This window comes from Myotis yumanensis, unplaced genomic scaffold (assembly GCF_028538775.1).
Source record: "Myotis yumanensis isolate MYYU_CA2020_CCGP unplaced genomic scaffold, mMyoYum1.0.hap1 SCAF_1, whole genome shotgun sequence".
In the NCBI taxonomy this organism is placed as follows: domain Eukaryota; kingdom Metazoa; phylum Chordata; class Mammalia; order Chiroptera; family Vespertilionidae; genus Myotis; species Myotis yumanensis.
Window position 1 is genome coordinate 1,441,603 of NW_027223752.1, and position 19,134 is coordinate 1,460,736.

At 69.5% G+C, this 19,134-nt stretch overlaps 1 protein-coding gene across 2 annotated transcripts; it reads left to right on the forward strand.

Moving 5' to 3' along the window:
• Nucleotides 1-1,122: 1,122 nt before the first annotated feature.
• ADSS1 (adenylosuccinate synthase 1) lies at nucleotides 1,123-18,527 on the forward strand. 2 transcript variants are annotated; one of them, XM_070412106.1, is made up of 13 exons: nucleotides 1,123-1,360; nucleotides 7,616-7,718; nucleotides 10,469-10,531; nucleotides 11,122-11,172; nucleotides 12,966-13,032; nucleotides 13,681-13,788; nucleotides 13,884-13,965; nucleotides 14,570-14,696; nucleotides 15,099-15,253; nucleotides 15,941-16,065; nucleotides 16,648-16,745; nucleotides 17,965-18,114; nucleotides 18,198-18,527. In XM_070412106.1, exons 1-13 carry the CDS (start codon nucleotides 1,169-1,171, stop codon nucleotides 18,248-18,250), a joined length of 1,374 nt encoding a protein of 457 aa, XP_070268207.1. In that variant the 5' UTR covers nucleotides 1,123-1,168; the 3' UTR covers nucleotides 18,251-18,527. The 2 variants fall into 2 exon arrangements, with proteins under 2 accessions (XP_070268207.1, XP_070268214.1); XM_070412113.1 differs by lacking the exon at nucleotides 7,616-7,718 and having other exon boundaries at nucleotides 1,131-1,360.
• The last annotated feature ends 607 nt before the right edge of the window (nucleotides 18,528-19,134 follow it).

Sequence of the window (19,134 nt, forward strand, 5' to 3'; positions counted from 1 at the left end):
GTGCAGGAGGCAGCTGATCGATGTTTCTGACTCTCTATCCCTCTCCCTTCCTCTATGTAAAAAATCAATAAAATATATATATTTTTCAAAAGAGTCCATTTGGGGCCCAGCCTTTTGGCTCCGTGGTTGAGCAACGACCTATGAACCAGGAGGTCACACTCCATTCCGGGTCAGGACACAGGCCCGGGTTGTGGGCTCGATCCCCAGTGCGGGCTGTGCAGGAGGCAGCCGATCCCTGATTCTCTCCCATCGTTGATGTTTCTCTCTCTCTCCCTCTCCCTTCCTCTCTGAAATCAGTAAAAACATATTTTTTAAAGAGTCCCTTGGGGAGTGGGGGTGGGGGTGGGGGTCGGGGGTGGCCCAGGCAGGGGACCCAGCTCGGAACTCATCCGCCGGTCACGCAGCCTGTCCGGGCACCCAGTCCCTCCACAGGCCGGAGCGGGAAATAGGTCTGGCCTCGGCCTCCCGGACTCCTGGCCCTGCGCACCCTGGCTGCCCCCCGCCCCCCTGCCCCGCCAGGTTGCCCTGCGAGCACCGGTCGGAGGACCGAGGGCAGCCCGCTCTCTCCCGGATGGAGCCCACGTGTGATACCCACACTGTGTCCTGCGCTGGACGCCTGGCCCGCGCGTGGAGGGGACGCGGTCCTCTCCGCGGCCACCAGAGGGCGCGCGCCAGTCCAGGGGCCGGACTCGCCGCGGGCAGGTGCGCGCCCCCGGCCCGGGAGGCGGACCCGCCAGGTGGGGCGCAGGGACCAGGCTCTCCGTCTGCAGCCGCACCCACCCCGCGCTGGAGGGGACCCCGCTCGCCGCTTCCGGGTCCCCCCGGTCCCGCTCCGTGGGGTGGGCTCGCAGCGCCCAGGCCTGCCCGGGGCCGGGGGAGCGGACGCCCTCGTGACATTCCCGGGGCGCCGGGCCAGACCCGCGGGAGGGACCCCTCCGCGAGCCGCCTGTCCGTGCGCGCCGTCCGTCCGTGCGCGCCGAAGTGCCCGCGGGCCAACCCGACTCCTGGTGGCGACGGCGGCGGGGGCGGGGCCGGGGCCGGAGGTCACGAGCGTCACGGGGCCCGCCCCCCGCCCGGGGCGGCGCCTTTTAACGGCGGGCGGGCGGCCCTCGGGCGGGCGGGCTCTCGGGCAGCCCAGCGCCAGCGCCGGACGCGCCCCGCCAGCGGCATGGCTGCGACCCGCGCCTCCAACGACCGGCCCCCGGGCGCCGGCGGCGTCAAGCGGGGGCGGCTGCAGCAGGAGGCGGCGGCGAGCGGCTCCCGCGTGACGGTGGTGCTGGGCGCGCAGTGGGGGGACGAGGGCAAAGGCAAGGTGGTGGACCTGCTGGCCACGGACGCCGACATCATCAGCCGCTGCCAGGTGCGCGGGCCTCCCCCTCTCCCCCCGCGGGCCCCCCCACGACCCACACTCCGCGGCGGGGGGCCTGAGCCCTTCCTCCCAGGGACACCCCCCCAGCGCCACCCCCACCGCCCACACGCGCACTCGGCACCCTCGCAGGTGCTCACGCTCCCCCTCCTGCGCGGACACCCCTTCCCCAGGGACCCCGCCTTCCCCACCCCGCGCAACCCCCACCCCCACCCCCGGCGGATGGGGCAGAGCTATAAATACAAGTCCTGCTGAGTTGGGGACACCGGATCCTCAGGGGGTGGGGTGTGCCCTGGGCATGCCGCTAGCCCTCCAGGGGGGGCGGAGGCGGGACCCCAGCTCCTGGGTGGTTTGAGGACAACTGGAGACACCCCATTCCTCATTCTGTCTGGGTCTGGGATTAGGCTGGCTGACCCCACACAGGGGTCATGACACGGAGGGGGCTGGGTGCTGGGAAGCCCAGGGGAGAAGCCAGCAAGGAGGGGGTGACCCAGGGCCAAGAGGGGGGGCAGGCCTGGGGGAGGCCCCGAGGAAGGCAGAGCACGGAGGGGAGGGTCTGGCCGGACAGAGGGAGTGGGAGGAGCCTCAGACGTCTGGCCTGGGTGGCCAGCGGCTGGCAGTGCCACCGGGAGGCCAGAGCAGGCTTTGTCCCCTGTGCCCCCGGGGCGGGGCCTCTGCAGCTACTGGGTGACGGACGCGGGGCACTCCCTAGGGGCACTGCCCGGCCGGGCCGCGTGCCTGCCTCCTGCTGGGTCCACGCTGGGTCCACGCTGGCGCTGCCAGGTTTGGAGCCACCGGCCAGGACGCTGTCGCCAAAGGGGAAGGGGTGCCCGGCTCCTCCCGGTCTGTGCCTCTCCTGAGCACCCAGAGGCACCAGCGCCCCGTCACCACCGCTCCCGGGACAGGCTGTGCTGGGCTGGGCCTGAGCCGCTGCAAGGGGCGCCCGCCTGGAGGCTGGGCTCCACGCTGCGAGGGGCGGCCTGATGCTCCGGAGTCAGGGCACCTCACCAGCTGGACCACCTCTGCCGAGGCCCACAGTGGACGCTGGAGCTCCCGGGCCCTGGGAGGTCCCCGCCCTCCCTCTGTCCTAAGCCATGGGGAGCAAGCCCCCCCCCCCTCATTCCCAGGCCTCTCCCCCCAGTCCCTGCTGTGTGAGCCAGGAGCCAGGGCCCTCTGTAGCCTAGCAGGGGTGTGGCCTGTGGGCTGCTCCTCCCTTGGGCTCCAGCACAGGGCACCCCTCCTCCTGCTGTCTGCTCCAGTGACGCGGGCGTGGAGGGAGGGCTCCCTTCTAACTGTGGACACCCTCCTCTTGGCGCCGTGGGGCTCTCCCACCAGCTGCAGAGATGGTTCTGGAACAGAGCTGAGTCTGCAGGCCTAGCCCACCCACGCTCCTCACTTCCAAGTGCCCTGGACAGACCAACCACGGCCACGCGGGCTGGAGCCAGAGTCTGTCTGGGCGGCTCCTGAAAGGGCGACAGCAGGCAGGCCCTAGTGACCGTGACCAGGTCACCTGGCCTGTCCCTGGGTTGGGCCTTCCCTTGTGGCAACTGCATCCCCACAGCTGGGTCCCACACAGCTGCATCCCCACATCTGGGTTCCCCACAGCTGCACCCCCCACAGCTGCATCCCCACAGCTGCATCCCCCACAGCTGCACCCCCCACAGCTGGGTCCCCCACAGCTGGGTCCCCACAGCTGCACCCCCCACAGCTGCACCCCCCACAGCTGCATCCCCCACAGCTGCACTCCCCACAGCTGCATCCCCACAGCTGGGTCCCCCACAGCTGGGTCCCCACAGCTGCACCCCCCACAGCTGCATCCCCCACAGCCGCACCCCCCACAGCTGCGTCCCCACAGCTGGGTCCCCCACAGCTGGGTCCCCCACAGCTGCATCCCCAAAGCTGGGTCCCCCACAGCTGCACCCCCCACAGCTGCACCCCCCACAGCTGCATCCCCCACAGCTGCATCCCCACAGCTGGGTCCCCCACAGCTGCACTCCCCACAGCTGCATCCCCACAGCTGGGTCCCCCACAGCTGGGTCCCCACAGCTGCACCCCCCACAGCTGCATCCCCCACAGCTGCACCCCCCACAGCTGCATCCCCACAGCTGGGTCCCCCACAGCTGGGTCCCCCACAGCTGCATCCCCAAAGCTGGGTCCCCCACAGCTGCATCCCCACAGCTGCATCCCCACAGCTGGGTCCCCCACAGCTGGGTCCCCACAGCTGGGTCCCCCACAGCTGGGTCCCCATAGCTGGGTCCCCCACAGCTGCATCCCCACAGCTGGGTCCCCACAGCTGGGTCCCCCACAGTTGGGTCCCCACAGCTGGGTCCCCACAGCTGCACCCCCCACAGCTGCATCCCCACAGCTGGGTCCCCACAGCTGGGTCCCCCACAGCTGGGTCCCCACAGCTGGGTCCCCCACAGCTGGGTCCCCACAGCTGCATCCCCACAGCTGGGTACCCCACAGCTGCATCCCCACAGCTGGGTCCCCCAAGGCTGGGTTCCCCACAGCTGGGTTCCCCACAGCTGGGTCCCCCACAGCTGCGTCCCCACAGCTGCATCCCTACAGCTGGGTCCCCCACAGCTGGGTCCCGCACAGCTGCATCCCCACAGCTGGGTCCCCCACAGCTGGGTCCCCCACAGCTGCACCCCCCACAGCTTGGTCCTCCACAGCTGCTCCCCACAGCTGGGTCCCCCACAGCTGCGTCCCCCACAGCTGGGTCCCCCACAGCTGCATCCCCCACAGCTGCATCCCCACAGCTGCATTCCCACAGCTGCATTCCCACAGCTGCTCCCCACAGCTGGGTCCCCCACAGCTGGGTCCCCCACAGCTGCATCCCCCACAGCTGCATCCCCACAGCTGCATTCCCACAGCTGGGTCCCCCACAGCTGGGTCCCCCACAGCTGCTCCCCATGGCTGCTCCCCACAGCTGGGTTCCCCACAGCTGCACCCCCACAGCTGGGCCCCACTGCTGGGTGTGCTTTGCTCTCCTCCCAGTTGTCTGGGGCCTGTGGTCCTGCCTCGGGCGGGGCTCCTCCTGGGTTTTCTTCGCCTCCAGGGCTTGTTTCTGGGTGGCCTCCTCTCTCTGCCCCGAAGCCTGATGGCCTGTGTCCCTGTGGCCTCCTTGTCCCAGGCCTTGCTCCAGGGCCTGGCGGGAGGAGAGCAGCTCTTGGTTGGGGTCGAATGAATGAATGAATGGGACCTGCCAGCGGGTCCTGCACGAGAGAAGCCTTGCATAGGTGGGGGGCTCCCCGCTTCCCCCAGACCCAGGTCACCTGTCCCCGCCTGAGCGCCCGCCCTGCTGGGTGCTGTTTGCCATCTTGTAAAACCCGCTGCCGCCCAGCCCAGCAGTCTCCCCGACCAGGGCCACGGCCGTGGCCATGCGGGGCTGGCGGCTGCACCGACTGGGGAGCTGTCGGCGCCCCCTGCTCACCTCTCGCCTCCCTCTGTCCACTCGTCCTGCACACGGGCCAGGGCTGGGGGTGCACACGGGCTGGAGAGCTGTCTCCTGTCCGAGGGAGTGGTGCTGACATCGGGGTGGGGGCAGGGGCTGCGTCCCAGGGAGACAGGCCGGGCCGGCGCTTCCCCGGGAACCTGGGCCACGTGGGCATTTCGTGGCCTTAATCGCCGTCCAAACATCGCGGAGACCTGTGTGCTGGTCAGAGAAGGATGGTGGGGACGGGCTGCTTAGTGGGGGGGCGGGGGGGGAGCCTGGTAGGTCAGAGGAGGCCTCCAAGCTGATAGTGGGGTACTCAGGGCCAGGACAGACACGAGGGAGCAAGGCTGGGGGCACGGGTGGGGGACAAGACTCGCAGTGCGGCTCCATCCAGGGACCCCCCCAATGTGGAACATGGGGTGAGGAGGGGTGTGGCGAGGTGCCCCCAGCAGGGACATCAGGGCTGGGTGTCAGGGTTGCCTGAGCCTTGGGGTGCCAAGGAGGGTGGCAGAGGCCACACAGGGCGGGTAGATGCGGGGGAGGCGGGGAGCCTGGGGCGTGTGGCCTGGCCCAGGGTCACCACGGCTGCTCCCTGGGGACAGGCTGTGCCGGCCGGATGCCTGCAGGCCCGGGAAAGGTCAGTCTGGTCAGGTTCCTTGGCCCTGGCCCTGGCCTGGTCCCAGGTCTGAGAGTGAGGTGGCCCCCTTTCTTAGATCCCTGACGCCTGGGAGGCAGCTGTGTCCATGGGGACTGTGAGCGGCAGGGACAGGGGGCGTGGCTGAGAGCTGTGCCTGGCCCGGCTCCGCCCCCGGGAGCCTGGAGGAGGCGGAGCCTGAGTGCCAGTCCCCAGGGGGGAGGTGGGGAGGCAGGACCAGGGCGCTGCTGAGCGGGGTGAGGCCAGGTGTGGGAATCCCCAGGTCCCGGGTGGTCGGCTCACCCGGCTGGGACAGGAGAGCGGCCCCCTGGAGGCCAGGTTGGGCCCGGGCAGGCATCACCTGTGGCTCCTGCGGACCCTGGGCAGGCCACCCCTCCCCGTGGCTTTCTCAGCCGAGCGGCACTGGGCCTGCTCCTTGGCCTGCCGATGCCCCTGCCGTCAGCAGCCCTGGCTCCTGCCCTCGGGCGGGGCTGTGAGTGACGCCCGCCTGCAGCTGGCAGGGTCGCCCCAATGCCCTGGTCCTCAGCGGGGCCTGTGCCTGGGCCTGTGTTTACCCCAAACAAAGGGGCGGGTGCTCAGAGGCGGGTGGGCGCTCACGTGGGCACTGGGCAGGGAGGGAGGGGCGTGCCCTGGGCCTCTGCCAGCTCCCTTCCCTGGGGACCTGTTTCCCCATCTGTCCCTGGGGCACACGCCCGCCCCCCCCCCCCACGCCAGCTGCCCCTCCTTGGGTGGCAGAGCCGACTGTGGGTGTGGCCTCGTGTGCAGAGAAGCCCCCTGAGCGGGTGACTGCCCCTGTGGGGAGACGGGGCTGAGCAAGGACGCACCCCTGGAAGGTATAGGGACCCCACGACCGGGGTCTGTCAGTCACGCGTGGGCCGGTCTAAACTGCCAGCCCCCCCGCCCCCCGGGGGACGGAACCAGCACCCCAGGCCAGGACCCCCGCCTGCTGGAAGGCCCATCCCCCGGGGGGGGGGGGCGGGATTCTGATGGTCGGAGCCCATCTCACCCCCTGGCCCCCCTCCTGGCATCTGCATCTCCCCCCCAACCCCCAGTTCCCTGCGGGATGGGCTTCGGCCAGTGGAGGGCTAGGGCTCCAGCCACTTCATTCAGTGGTTCGGGGACTGTCTCCCATCTGCCCCTCACGGCCCCCAGTTGCCCCCCCCCCATGTTGTAGGAACTTTGAGACGGCCAGGAAAGCCAGTCAGCTCCCCCCTGCTGGGCCCTGCGCAGGGCAGGGGGGTGGGGGGGGAAGCGGGGGCCTCATGGTCTCAGCCCATGGCCCCCTCCGTCAGAGAGCGTGTGGAGCGGGGCCCACGGTAAACCGTCTTGGGGAGATGGAGGCAGGAGGTGGGGCCCGCTGGGCTCAGGGTCCTGGGGACGGAGTGGACACAGGGACACGTCACAGGCTGGGCACCAGTGGGCCTGTGTCCCTCCCTGGGCTCTGCTCATCCCTGTGGGGACCCAGGAGACAGGGGCAGCCGGGAGGGGCCCCCCACCCAGGCCCTGGGGACCGCGGGGCCCTCCAGTGGCAGGACACGGGGCTGCAGCCTGCATCCCAGAACAGGGCTGGCCTCGGACGGCCTTTTTCTTTTTATTCCTAAGTGGAGGGTGCGGACGCTCCAGGGTCCCTGCTGAGGGAGGGCACTGGCCCGTGGTGGCCCCCGTCCCCTCCCTGTGCACGGCTGTCTGGGCCGTGGGGCTGAGCCTGTAGTGGGAAGGCTGGACGCTCATTTCTCATACGAGGGCCCCAGCGCCAGGGGCTGCACTGAGACGCCTCCTCGGGCAGCGGGTGCCCCTGAGACAGTGGGGGTGTTGGGCCCCAACCGGGCTCACCCCCGACACGCAGAGCCCACACCAGACCAGACTCCCCCAGTCCAGGTGTGGACGGCATCTCCCACCCTGGGGGGCAGGGCCTCCCGTGCCAGCAGCCTAGACACCTTGCCTTGGAGCCGGGCGGCCCTGGGCAGGGCTGGGCACAGCCGGGCGGCCCCGGGCAGGGCTGGGCATAGCCGGGCGGCCCCGGGCTGGGCTGGGCACAGCCGGGCGGCCCCGGGCAGGGCTGGGCACAGCCGGGCGGCCCCGGGCAGGGCTGGTGTGAGATAGGCTCTCCGGTGGCCCAAGCCCCGAGGCCCTCACACTCAGCGGCTTCCGTCCCCAGGGGGGCAACAACGCTGGCCACACGGTGGTGGTGGACGGCAAAGAGTATGACTTCCACCTGCTGCCCAGCGGCATCATCAACACCAAGGCCGTGTCCTTCATCGGTGAGTGCCCGCCGCCCAGGGGCGCCGTCAGCCCCGGCCTGACCGGGGGGCTGGGCCTCGGCTGTCCCTGCACCACCTGCTCAGCAAGGCCGCGGCCCAGGTCCCGGTCACCCTCAGGAGCCCCGGCCGAGTATCTGACCCGGGAGCCTGCCTTCAGCCTCAGGGGCAGGGGGCGGCCAGGACACGGCCAGCCTGGCCAGAGGGAGCGAGGGTGCCGGCTCCCTGAGTTCCCCGACTCCCCAGGTGCTGAGCAAGCCCATGTGCATGCCTGGGCGAGTGTGCTGTGCGTGTGCACGCCCGTGATGGAGCATGCCTGCTCAGGTGTGCGTGTGCGTGTGCGTGTGCGTGTGTGCTGTGCGTGTGCACGCCCATGATGGAGCATGCCTGCTCAGGTGTGCGTGTGCGTGTGCGTGTGTGTGTGCGTGTGCACGCCCATGATGGAGCATGCCTGCTCAGGTGAGTGTGTGTGTGTGCGTGTGTGTGTGTGTGTGTGTGCGCACGCCCGTGATGGAGCATGCCTGCTCAGGTGAGTGTGTGTGCGTGTGCGTGTGTGTGTGTGTGTGCATGTGCGCATACAGGCCTGGCTTCCTGCTGTGGTGGAGCCGCGCCCTGCAGGGAGGCTGAGCTCTGCCTGGCCCTGCGGGAGGCCTGTGCTGCCCAGCGCCCTCCTCGCTCCCCCTGCAGTTTCCTGCCCCCCCGCCCCTTGCCCTCCCTGCAGCCCCCCTGGCCTTTTAGTGCCCCCGACCTCCAGGACCCTGTGGCTCTCCCCTCCTCCCCCCTGGTCTCTCTCTCCCGCTCTCTCTGTCCCTCTCTCTCTCTCACCCCCCCCCCCCCCCCCCCGCCCGGAGCTCCCAGTACTTTTCCTTCCGGCTCCTTCTGTGACTAAGCCACACTGGTGACTCACTGCTCCCACCCTCCCCGGTCAGGAAGTGGGGGAGCAGCAGGCACGTCCCAGCGATGGCACGGGGTGGCCCCTGGAAGGGAAGCGGGGGTGGCTGTGAGCAGGGGGCGGAGCAGGAGGTCGCCAGTGCCCCACACACGGGTGCAGGCCCAGGCCCAGCCTTTCCTGATGGGGGCCCCTGCCGGAAGCCCTCTCAGCACCAGCCTGCCCCCCCCAAGCCCACTCGGCAGGAAGCAAGGCCAAGGAGGCGCCCCCAGATGGGTGGAGGCGCTCGGTCAGGGCACGGTCCAGGGCGGGGGCAGGGCGGCACCAGCAGGGCCAGCTGTCCGTCAGCGTCAGCGTGCGCCCAGACTCACACTCAGCCAGGGCCCCCGGCGCGGGGGTCACACTGTCCCGCAGCTTGCGACACCCCGGGCCCTGCCACCTGGCCAGTCCAGGACGCCTGGCATTTCGGTGACCTTTGTGCTCTGTGCGGCCTGCGTCTGAGTCCTCCCACCTGCACCCACGCCCGTCTCCCTGGCTGAGCCCAGGCCACTGCCCGCCCCGGTTGGGGGGGGGGGGGGCGGGGCGCACCGGAGACGGTGGCCTGGCCCAGGGCCTGGGGTCCTGGAGGAAGGGGCAGTGTCCGGCTTCACCTGGACCCCCAGGCCCGTGTGACCAGGGCCACCTGCTCTGCTGGGAAGCTGGGCTCCGGGCACCGGCCGACCCTGGAGGGTTCGGGCCCAAATCCCGTTTCCAGGCCATTAAATAACCTTGCGGCGTCCGTGCCTCATGTGCACCGTGCCTGCCCCGGCGTCACCCCAATCAAGAACGCTTGTCACCCCGGAAGTTCCCGTGCCACCTGCTGCCCCCCCGCTCCGCCCCTGCCACTCTGCTGTCTCTGCAAATGCTTCGGGCTGGGCTTGTTCTTATTTGTTTGTGGTTCTTAAAATATGTTCATATTGACGTCAGAGAGGAAGGAGAGGGAGAGAGAGAAACACCCATGAGGAGAGGGAGTCTGACCGGCTGCCTCCTGCACGCCCCCTCCTGGCCTGCATCCCGGACACGTGCCCTGACGGGGATCCAACCGTGACCTCCTGGTTCACAGGCTGACGCTCACCCGCTGGGCCCCGCCGGCCGGGCTGGGCCTGTTGTGTTTGCACATAAAATGCAGACAGATTAACATGCTGTCTCAGCCTCTGCGTGTGGGTCAGAGGGGGGACGTGCGTCCGCAGTGCGTGCAGCCCTCCCGCCATCGTCCCCGGGGCTTTCCCATCTTCCCCGACGGAGCCTGTGTCCCATTAACCCCCCCCCCCCAGCCCCGCCCCACCATCGCTGTCTGTCCCCGCGGGTCCCGCTCCCCCGGCCTGTGTGAGGGTCCCACAGGGCAGTGTGTGTCTGTCACTCACCCGACAGCCTCACGTCCATCGCGTTGTGGCAGGCGTCCGACGTCTGTCCTCTTCGAGGCTGAGTGACGTTCCACGGCGTGGATGGGCCGCGTCAGGGGACCGCTCCGCAGGCGGACACTGGGTTGTGTCCACGTCCCGGCGGCTGTGGCTGTTGCCCTGTGAACGGGGCCGTGCCCATTTCTTTCTCTTTTTAATAAAAGATATTTGTGTTGATTTCAGAGAACTGGGGAGAGAGAGAAACTTCCATGATGGGAGACTCGTGGATCGGCTGCCTCCTGTCGACCCCCCGCTGGGGATCAAGCCCACAACCTGGGCCTGAGCCCCGACCGGGAATCGACCGCCTGGGTCATAGGTCGATGCTCAACCGCTGAGCCCCGGCGGCGCGGCGGGGGGTGGCGGTTTCAGGCCATGGTAGCCCCCATTCCTGGCGCCCATCTCAGCCCCGTGTCCATGTGTTGCAGGAAATGGGGTGGTTGTCCACTTACCCGGCCTGTTTGAAGAAGCAGAAAAGAACGAGAAGAAAGGTAGGTCAGACCCCGCAGACCCACCTGGTCCCGACGCCCGAGGGTCCCTAGCGGCCGTGCTGGCTGGCGCCTCCTGTGGGTTTTCCCTGGTGGCGGCCACACCTTCGGGGAGAGCTGTGGTTCCTGGGGGCCCCTGGGGGACCGGTGGCCAGTGGGCAGTGCCCGGGGCCACAGCCAGGGCGTCTGGCGAGGGAGCCCCGTGAGGGCGTCTAGGGGCAGCCTGACCAGGACGAGCCGTCCTGAGACCCGAGAGGGTCAGGAAGGAAGCAGAGCCTGGGCCTCGGGCTCAAGGTCAGGCCTCAAGGTCAGGGCAGGCGCAACACGGCTCGCGGGAACCTGACCCTGGGAATCGGGCGACAGGCGGTGCCAGAGGGAGGCCTGTGGGGAGACAGGTGCCGGCGGCGGTGGGCGGGCGTCCCCTGGGGGTGCGGTCTGGGACCCCAGCAGGCGGAGAGGCCACGAGGGAGGGCCCGTCACTGGCCGAGCACCCGAGATGCTGCTGGTGGCTCGGGGGAGGGGGGGAGTGCGTGGGGGGGGGGTGCGTGGGGGGGGGAGCGGGGGAGCCGGCCCCTCAGCCCTCTCGCCCGCAGGCCTCAGGGACTGGGAGAAGAGGCTCATCATCTCTGACCGGGCCCACCTCGGTGAGTGACACCCCCCCCGCCCCCCGCAGCCTCCCAGAGCTCAGGGCGGCCGGGCTCATGGCCCTGGCAGGTGGGGAGACCAAAGCCCCGCGGGCCCACGGTCCCGCGTGAGTCAGGAGTGGAGGCCGGTTCCAAGTTGACCGCTTTCTTTTTTCTAATCCTCACCCGAGGGTCTGTTTGTATTGATTTGAGAGAGAGAAGCGTCGATGGGTTGCCTCCCGTACACGCCCCAGTCGGGGATCGAACCTGCAACCTGGGTGTGTGCCGGTCCGGGAGTCGAACCCAAGACCCTTCCGTGCCCTGGGCGACGCTCCAACCACCTGAGCCACACTAGCCAGGGTCCCAGGTGCCCCTTTCACACGGGACGCCACCTTCCCATGGAGGCAGGCACTGTTGGGGTGCAGCGGGGCCTGGGGTGCAGCAGGGCCTGTGGGGGACAGCAGGACCTGTGGGGGTTCAGTGGGGCCTGTGGGGGACAGCAGGACCTGTGGGGGTTCAGCGGGGCCTGTGGGGGACAGCAGGACCTGTGGGGGTTCAGCAGGGCCTGTGGGGGACAGCAGGACCTATGGGGGTTCAGTGGGGCCTGTGGGGGACAGCAGGACCTGTGGGGGTTCAGTGGGGTCTGTGGGGGGCAGCAGGACCTGTGGGGGTTCAGTGGGGCCTGTGGGGGACAGCAGGACCTGTGGGGGTTCAGTGGGGCCTGTGGGGGGCAGTAGGGCCTGTGGGGGTTCAGTGGGGCCTGTGGGGGACAGCAGGACCTGTGGGGGTTCAGTGGGGCCTGGGGGGGCAGCAGGGCCTGTGGGTGCAGCAGGGCCTGTGGGGGGCAGTGGGGTCTGTGGGGGGCAGCGGGGCCTGTGGGGGGCAGTGGGGTCTGTGGGGGGCAGCGGGGCCTGTGGGGGGCAGTGGGGTCTGTGGGGGGCAGCGGGGTCTGTGGGGGGCAGTGGGGTCTGTGGGGGGCAGTGGGGCCTGTGGGGGGCAGTGGGGTCTGTGGGGGGCAGCGGGGCCTGTGGGGGGCAGTGGGGTCTGTGGGGGGCAGCGGGGTCTGTGGGGGGGCAGCGGGGTCTGTGGGGGGCAGTGGGGTCTGTGGGGGGCAGTGGGGCCTGTGGGGGGCAGTGGGGTCTGTGGGGGGCAGCGGGGCCTGTGGGGGGCAGTGGGGTCTGTGGGGGGCAGCGGGGTCTGTGGGGGGCAGTGGGGTCTGTGGGGGGCAGCGGGGCCTGTGGGGGACAGCGGGGCCTGTGGGGGGCAGCGGGGTCTGTCGGGGGGCAGCGGGGCCTGTGGGGGGCAGCGGGGCCTGTGGGGGACAGCGGGGTCTGTCGGGGGGCAGCGGGGCCTGTGGGGGACAGCGGGGCCTGTGGGGGGCAGTGGGGTCTGTGGGGGACAGCGGGACCTGTGGGGGGCAGTGGGGTCTGTGGGGGGCAGCGGGGCCTGTGGGGGACAGCGGGGCCTGTGGGGGGCAGCGGGGTCTGTGGGGGGCAGCGGGGCCTGTGGGGGACAGCGGGGTCTGTGGGGGGCAGTGGGGTCTGTGGGGGGCAGTGGGGTCTGTGGGGGGCAGCGGGGCCTGTGGGGGACAGCGGGGTCTGTCGGGGGGCAGCGGGGCCTGTGGGGGACAGCGGGGTCTGTCGGGGGGCAGCGGGGCCTGTGGGGGACAGCGGGGCCTGTGGGGGGCAGTGGGGTCTGTGGGGGACAGCGGGGTCTGTCGGGGGCAGTGGGGTCTGTGGGGGACAGCGGGACCTGTCGGGGACAGCGGGTGCGGCTCTGACTCCGGCCTGTTGCCCACCCGGTGCCGCCCGCAGTGTTCGACTTCCACCAGGCCGTGGACGGGCTGCAGGAGGTGCAGCGGCAGGCGCAGGAGGGGAAGAAGTGAGTGCGGGCGGCTCGCGGGCGCGGCCACGGGCTGGGGTCCTGGGAGCGTCCTGGGCAGCGAGACGGGTGGGGAACCTGGACCCAGAGCCCCTGGGGAGCAGCCCCCTCGGCTCCCCCCGGCCTCTCTCTGGGTCCCGCACTGGCTGCCACCCCGAGGCGGCACCTGCTGTCCCCACGTCACTGGGCCCCTGGGGCCTGGACCCCACACACAGGCCCCGCCCCGCCCGCGCCTGGGCCGTGGAGGTGTCCTCTACAGACACTGTTAGGAGGAGGCGGGACTGGTTCTCGGGTTCACACACACGTGAACACACGTGCACACATGCGTGCACACGCTCAGACACAAGGACACACAGCCTGCCCGGACGCAGGTGGCAGGGCTGAGCTGGGCCGGCGAGGGTGCAGGCGGGCTCGGGGGCGCCGGGCCCCAGGGCGAAGCCAGGGGTGAGGGCGTTCGCTGGGGCTCAGCTGCCTGCCCAGCCCGGTCCCTGCGAGGGGCCGCGTGAGGGTCTGGTCGCTTCTCCCAGCCGGAGGCCCTTCCATGGCATCGGGGTGGAAACGGGTCAGGTGCGGGCGGGGACCCCGCGTTCCAGGCGGGCCACCCCGCCCCCCGCTCACGCTGCCCCCCCGCACTCCCCCCCCCCCCAGCATCGGCACCACCCGGAAGGGGATCGGACCCGCCTACGCGTCCAAGGCGGCCCGCACGGGCCTGCGCATCTGCGACCTGCTGGCCGACTTTGACGAGTTTTCCGCCAGGTACGCGACCGCCCCCGCCCCGGGGTGGGGGGCCGGCGAGTGGGGGCTCGGGGACCCAGCAGGGCCCAGGGGACCCGTCGCTGTGGCCTCTGCAGGTTCAAGAACCTGGCCCACCAGCACCAGTCCATGTTCCCCACCTTGGAGATCGACGTCGACGGGCAACTCAAGAAGCTCAAGGTAGAGCGGAGGCCTGGCGGCTCGCGGCTCGGACTCACCCGTGGGGTGCACCGTTTTGGGGTTATACTGGGGTGGCGGGCCTTGGTTATACTGGGGCGGCGGGCCTTCTGGGGCCACAGCCGCTGGTGGGAGCCCCGGCCAGGATGGAGGCCGGGCTCACCCAGGGCTGGGCCCATGGCCTCTCTGGGGACCTGCCCAGGACGTTCTGGGCGGGAGGTGGCCCCCCTGCTCACTCTGAGAGGGCGGGGGTGGGGGCAGGAAGGTGTCAGCACAAAGCCCTTCTGGAAGTTTCCAGCTGGGATACCGCTCCTCCTGCCGCATCTGGGCCAAATGAGGACAGAGCGGAGAGCGTAGGGACCCGGTTCTGCTGGATTTGGGCCCCCCTGGGACCTTACTTGAGCTTTAATCACCCCCAGCCTAGCCCCATCCTGAGGTCCTGGGGGTCGGGCTCCAGCGGATGAACTGGGGATGCACCTCCCCCCATGGTCACCGAGGCCCTGGGCCAGGGTGGGGGGCTGTCGGGGTGAGCCAGGCTGTCGGGAGAGCTGGGAGCTGGGGGGCTGCCCGGGCCCCACAGCCGCGTCCCCCCACCCACCCCGTGCAGGGCTTTGCCGAGAGGATCCGGCCCATGGTCCGCGACGGCGTGTACTTCATGTACGAGGCACTGCACGGCCCCCCCAAGAAGATCCTGGTGGAAGGTGCCAACGCGGCCCTGCTGGACATCGACTTCGGTGCGGCCCCGCGGCCCCAACGCACCCGCTGTCGTGTCTGGGGGGACGGGGCGTGGCCTTCATCCCGCCTGAACATGACCCCCGTGCCCTCCCCCTAACTTAGCCGAGAGGGGGAGGCGGCTGGAGATGAGAGGCGAGGGCCCTGAGACCAGGACGGGGTGGGGGGTGGTTAGAGCCGCACCCCAACAATCTCCCTGCCCGCCCCCGGGGCTCCCAGCGCAGAGGCACCTGCTGCAGAGCGACCTCCCCCTCCCGTCCCCCAGACCCTGTGGGGGCCACTCCCCCAGGACGGTCCCTGAGGCCCCACTGAGGGGCTGTGGGGGGCTTACCACCACTGGCCTCCGCCCAGAGGGCCCCTGGGTGGGGGTGACCTGTGGGGGTCCCTGACCGGCTGTCTTGCAGGGACCTACCCCTTTGTGACGTCATCCAACTGCACGGTGGGCGGCGTGTGCACGGGGCTGGGCATCCCGCCCCAGAACGTGGGCGACGTGTACGGCGTGGTGAAGGCCTACACCACACGCGTGGGCATCGGCGCCTTCCCCACGGAGCAGATCAACGTGAGTCCCTGCACCGACGACGGGTCGTGGAGGGAGGCTGCGCCCTGGTGTGCGCGAGCGTGAGGCTGTGGGCCCTGCAGCGAGGCGCCTGGTGGCCTGGTGCTGAGGGCGTGCGGTGCACACGCGTGTCCATGCGGCCCTGCTCCCCCGGGTGCTGCAGGCAGGCGAGTGGGGTCAGGGCCCCCCTTGGCTCAGAAAGGGGTCCTCAGGGTGCCCCAGCCTGCCTTTGTCAGCCTGGCCTTGTGTCTGGTGGCTGCGAGGACAGGAGGCCCCGGTCCTGAGCTGGTGTGTGAGGGCGCAGGGGGGCGGGGGCGGGGGGGGGGGGGGGGCGGGAAGGTGCTGCGTCCGGAAGAATCTGGCAGCTTTGACGGGGCAGGGGACCCAGGGGTAGGGAGGGGACCCCAGGAGAAGTCACCTCACACAGCAGGCCCCAGCTGAGTGACAGGCCAGGCCCCTCTGCCCTCACGCCCTGCGCCTGGGCGCTAAGGGGGGCAGTGCTCCAGCCGCCTTGCCTCCCCAGAGGCCCCTGACCCGCTGCCAGCAGGCCGAGCCTCAGCTGGGGTACGTGGCCTAGGAGGAGGGAGTCTGTAGGGGGGTGCAGCTTCTCGCGTGGCCCCGAGCCGGGAGGCGGGGGGATGGGCTGAGGAAAGGTCCCCCAGAGGCGGCCAGGCTCCCGTCCTCACGCAGGAGATCGGCGACCTGCTGCAGAACCGCGGCCACGAGTGGGGGGTGACCACCGGCCGGAAGAGGCGCTGCGGCTGGCTGGACCTGATGATCCTGCGGTTCGCCCACATGGTCAACGGCTTTACCGCGTGAGCGTCCGTCACCCAGGCCATGCGGGTGCCATCCACGCCGGGGCCCCCGGGCTCCCAGACCCCACGGGGCCCCCAGACTCCAGACACCACTGGACCCCTGGACTCCCAGAACCCACCAGGGCAACCACAGCTGGGCGTGGGGCTCAGGGCCAGACTCCCCAGCGGGTGTCACTGCACCCAGACCCTCCCACACGGCGGGGCCACAGTGGGTGGCGAGGCCGAGTCCTGCCCGGGGCTGATGGGGGGACGAAAGGGAGCAGCTGGTGTGAGGTCAGGGTGAGGCCTGGTGGGAGGAAGATCCACGAAGCTGGGGGTGCAGGGCTGGGTCTGCATGGGCAGCCCGGCGGGGGGCAGAGGGGGCGAATCAGCCTGGGCACGGGCTCCAGGCTGAGACCCCAGACAAGGCAGGTGAGGGCAGGAGGACAGTGCTGCTGGGCGCTGAGTGTGCCCGCCTGCCCGCTGCTGGTGCGCTGGGCCCTTTGCTTGCTGCCCCCCGAGGCAGGGGGCGGGGCGTGGAGGAGGCCGACAGCACGAGCACTTGGCCCACAGCCTCTCCAATGTGTCCTCCGGCTCCGACAGGCTGGCCCTGACGAAGCTGGACATCTTGGACGCCCTGGACGAGATCAAGGTCGGCATCGCCTACAAGCTGAACGGGAAAAGGATCCCCTATTTCCCAGGTACGAGGGGAGGCGGCTTCCCGCCCTGGCAGCTGCACTGGCGCCGGCAGACGTGCCCGGGGCCCTGGCGAGCGTAGAAGCAGAGCTTGTCTGACCTCTGGCCACCCAGGTCCGCGGCTGAGGGCACACCCGGGTCTCGGGCTGCTGCAGGGGCGTCCCACGCGTTGGGCAGGGCTCAGAGGGACTGGCCTGGCGGCAGGTGGGAGGCCTGGGCACCGACCCCGGGCCCTGGGGATCCGCGGGCACCGAAGCCCCCGCTCCTGTTAGCAGAGGTGAACCTAAAACTCTGCAAATGGCAAGATGAAAGTGTGACCTAAGAAAACCCTTCACGTGGCCGTGCGAGGCTCGCTGGGCTCCCACCGCCACACCCCTCCCCTGGGAAGCTGGGGTTCCTGACTTCACACCCGGGCCCAGCGCACCAGCGGCTTCCGCCCTCGCTGGCCGAGGGAGCTGCCCCCTCCCCTGTCTGTAGACCCACCAGCAACTCCAGGGTCCCCGACTCGCCCTACTGGCCCTGACCTTTGAGAGGGCGCAGCACAAGTGCGGCGTGACCCCAGGGTCAGGACCAGGGTGGCTGGCTTGTTCCAGCATCTTCCATCAGTAGCGGATGTGAGCCCCAGGGTCCCGTCCGTGTGGGGCCCCTGCCCGGGGAGGGGTGGGGCCTAGCTCCTTCAGGATGTCTTAACACTAAAATCTCAGAGCCACCTCAGTGGCTGAGCGTCGACCTGTGAGCCAGGAGGTCACGGTTTGATTCCCGGTCAGGGCACAGGCCCGGGTTGCAGGCTCGATCCCCAGTGTGGGGTGTGCAGGAGGCAGCCGATCACTGATCCTCTCTCCTCACTGGTGCTTCTATCGCTCTCTCCCTCTCCCTTCCTCTCTGAGATCAATAAGAATATGTCTTAAAAAAAATAAATAAACAAAATCTCAGAGCCACTGAGCTGCACCGGCCCGGAGCCCGTTAGAATTTCCGAGCAGCGTCGCGGCCTCCTCGCTGAGTCTCGGGGTCGCCCAGCAGAGCCCACGGGAATCCGCGTGGGCGGATGTGGCCCCGTGTGGAGGGGGTCCAGCCAGTGCCCCAGAACCCCTCCTGGACCCTGAAAACCAAGTGGGGTGACACGCCGCTGAGCCCCCAGGGAGGCAGGCCCCGGGCGGGGGTCCCAGCTCCCCGGCCTCTGCCCGCTGGAGCGACGCCTGAGGGGCACGACCACCGTGTCCCCAGCGAACCAGGAGATCCTGCAGAAGGTGGAGGTGGAGTACGAGACGCTGCCGGGCTGGAAGGCGGACACCACGGGCGCCAGGAAGTGGGAGGACCTGCCCCCGCAGGCCCAGAGCTACGTGCGGTTTGTGGAGAATCACGTGGGCGTGGCAGGTGGGTGCCCCGCGCCCGCGCCCCGCACCCCGCGCCCGGCCCCCCTCCCCCCGCGCCCAGCCTGACCGGCCTTTCCCTTCCAGTGAAGTGGGTTGGTGTCGGCAAGTCCCGGGACTCGATCATCCAGCTGTTCTAGGCGGCGGCGCAGGCAGCGTGTCCTGGGCCCTCGGAGGCAACGTCGATGCCGAAGAAGAGACGCGGCGGTTTGGGGGACTTTCCTGTTCCTCCTGAGGCTGTGGGCGCGACCACCGCTCACTTACACGTCGGGAGCCAGCCTCGGCAGTCGGCGCTCCTGCTGTTTGGAATGAGCCCGGGGCAGGCGGGCGGACGTGGTGGCTCCTTTCTGTCCCGCGTTGTGTCCGGCTAGAGCAGGTCAGCAATAAACACCCGGAGCCGCTGAGCGGGAGAGGTCACGCGCGCTCTGCTCTCACTGTGTCTTTTTTTAAAAAAATATATTTTATTGATTTTTTACAGAGAGGAAGGGAGAGGGATAGAGAGTTAGAAACATCGATGAGAGAGAAACATCGATCGGCTGCCTCCTGCACATCTCCCACTGGGGATGTGCCGGCAACCAAGGTATGTGTCCTTGACCGGAATCGAACCTGGGACCCTTCAGTCCGCAGGCCGACGCTCTATCCACTGAGCCAAACCAGCCAGGGCCTCACTGTGTCTTTTATGTTTTTTATAAAATACATTTTTATTGATTTCAGAGGGGAAGGGAGAGGGAGGGAGAGAGAGAAACATCAGCGATGGGAGAGAATCATGATCGGCTGCCCCCTGCACGCCCCACACTGGGGATGGAGGCTGCAACCCGGCCATGTGCTCTGGTGGGGAATTGAACCGTGACCTCCTGGGTCATAGGTCGATGCTCGGCCCCTGAGTCACGCCGGCCGGGATGCTTTGCCGTGACAGTGGTCTGGGTGACACCAAGCCAAGCGGTTTATGTGCTCAGAACCAGCCCGTGTAAGAGAGACCATGGCAGTAAATGTGTTTCCCAAACATTTAAAGGGCTTCGCTCTA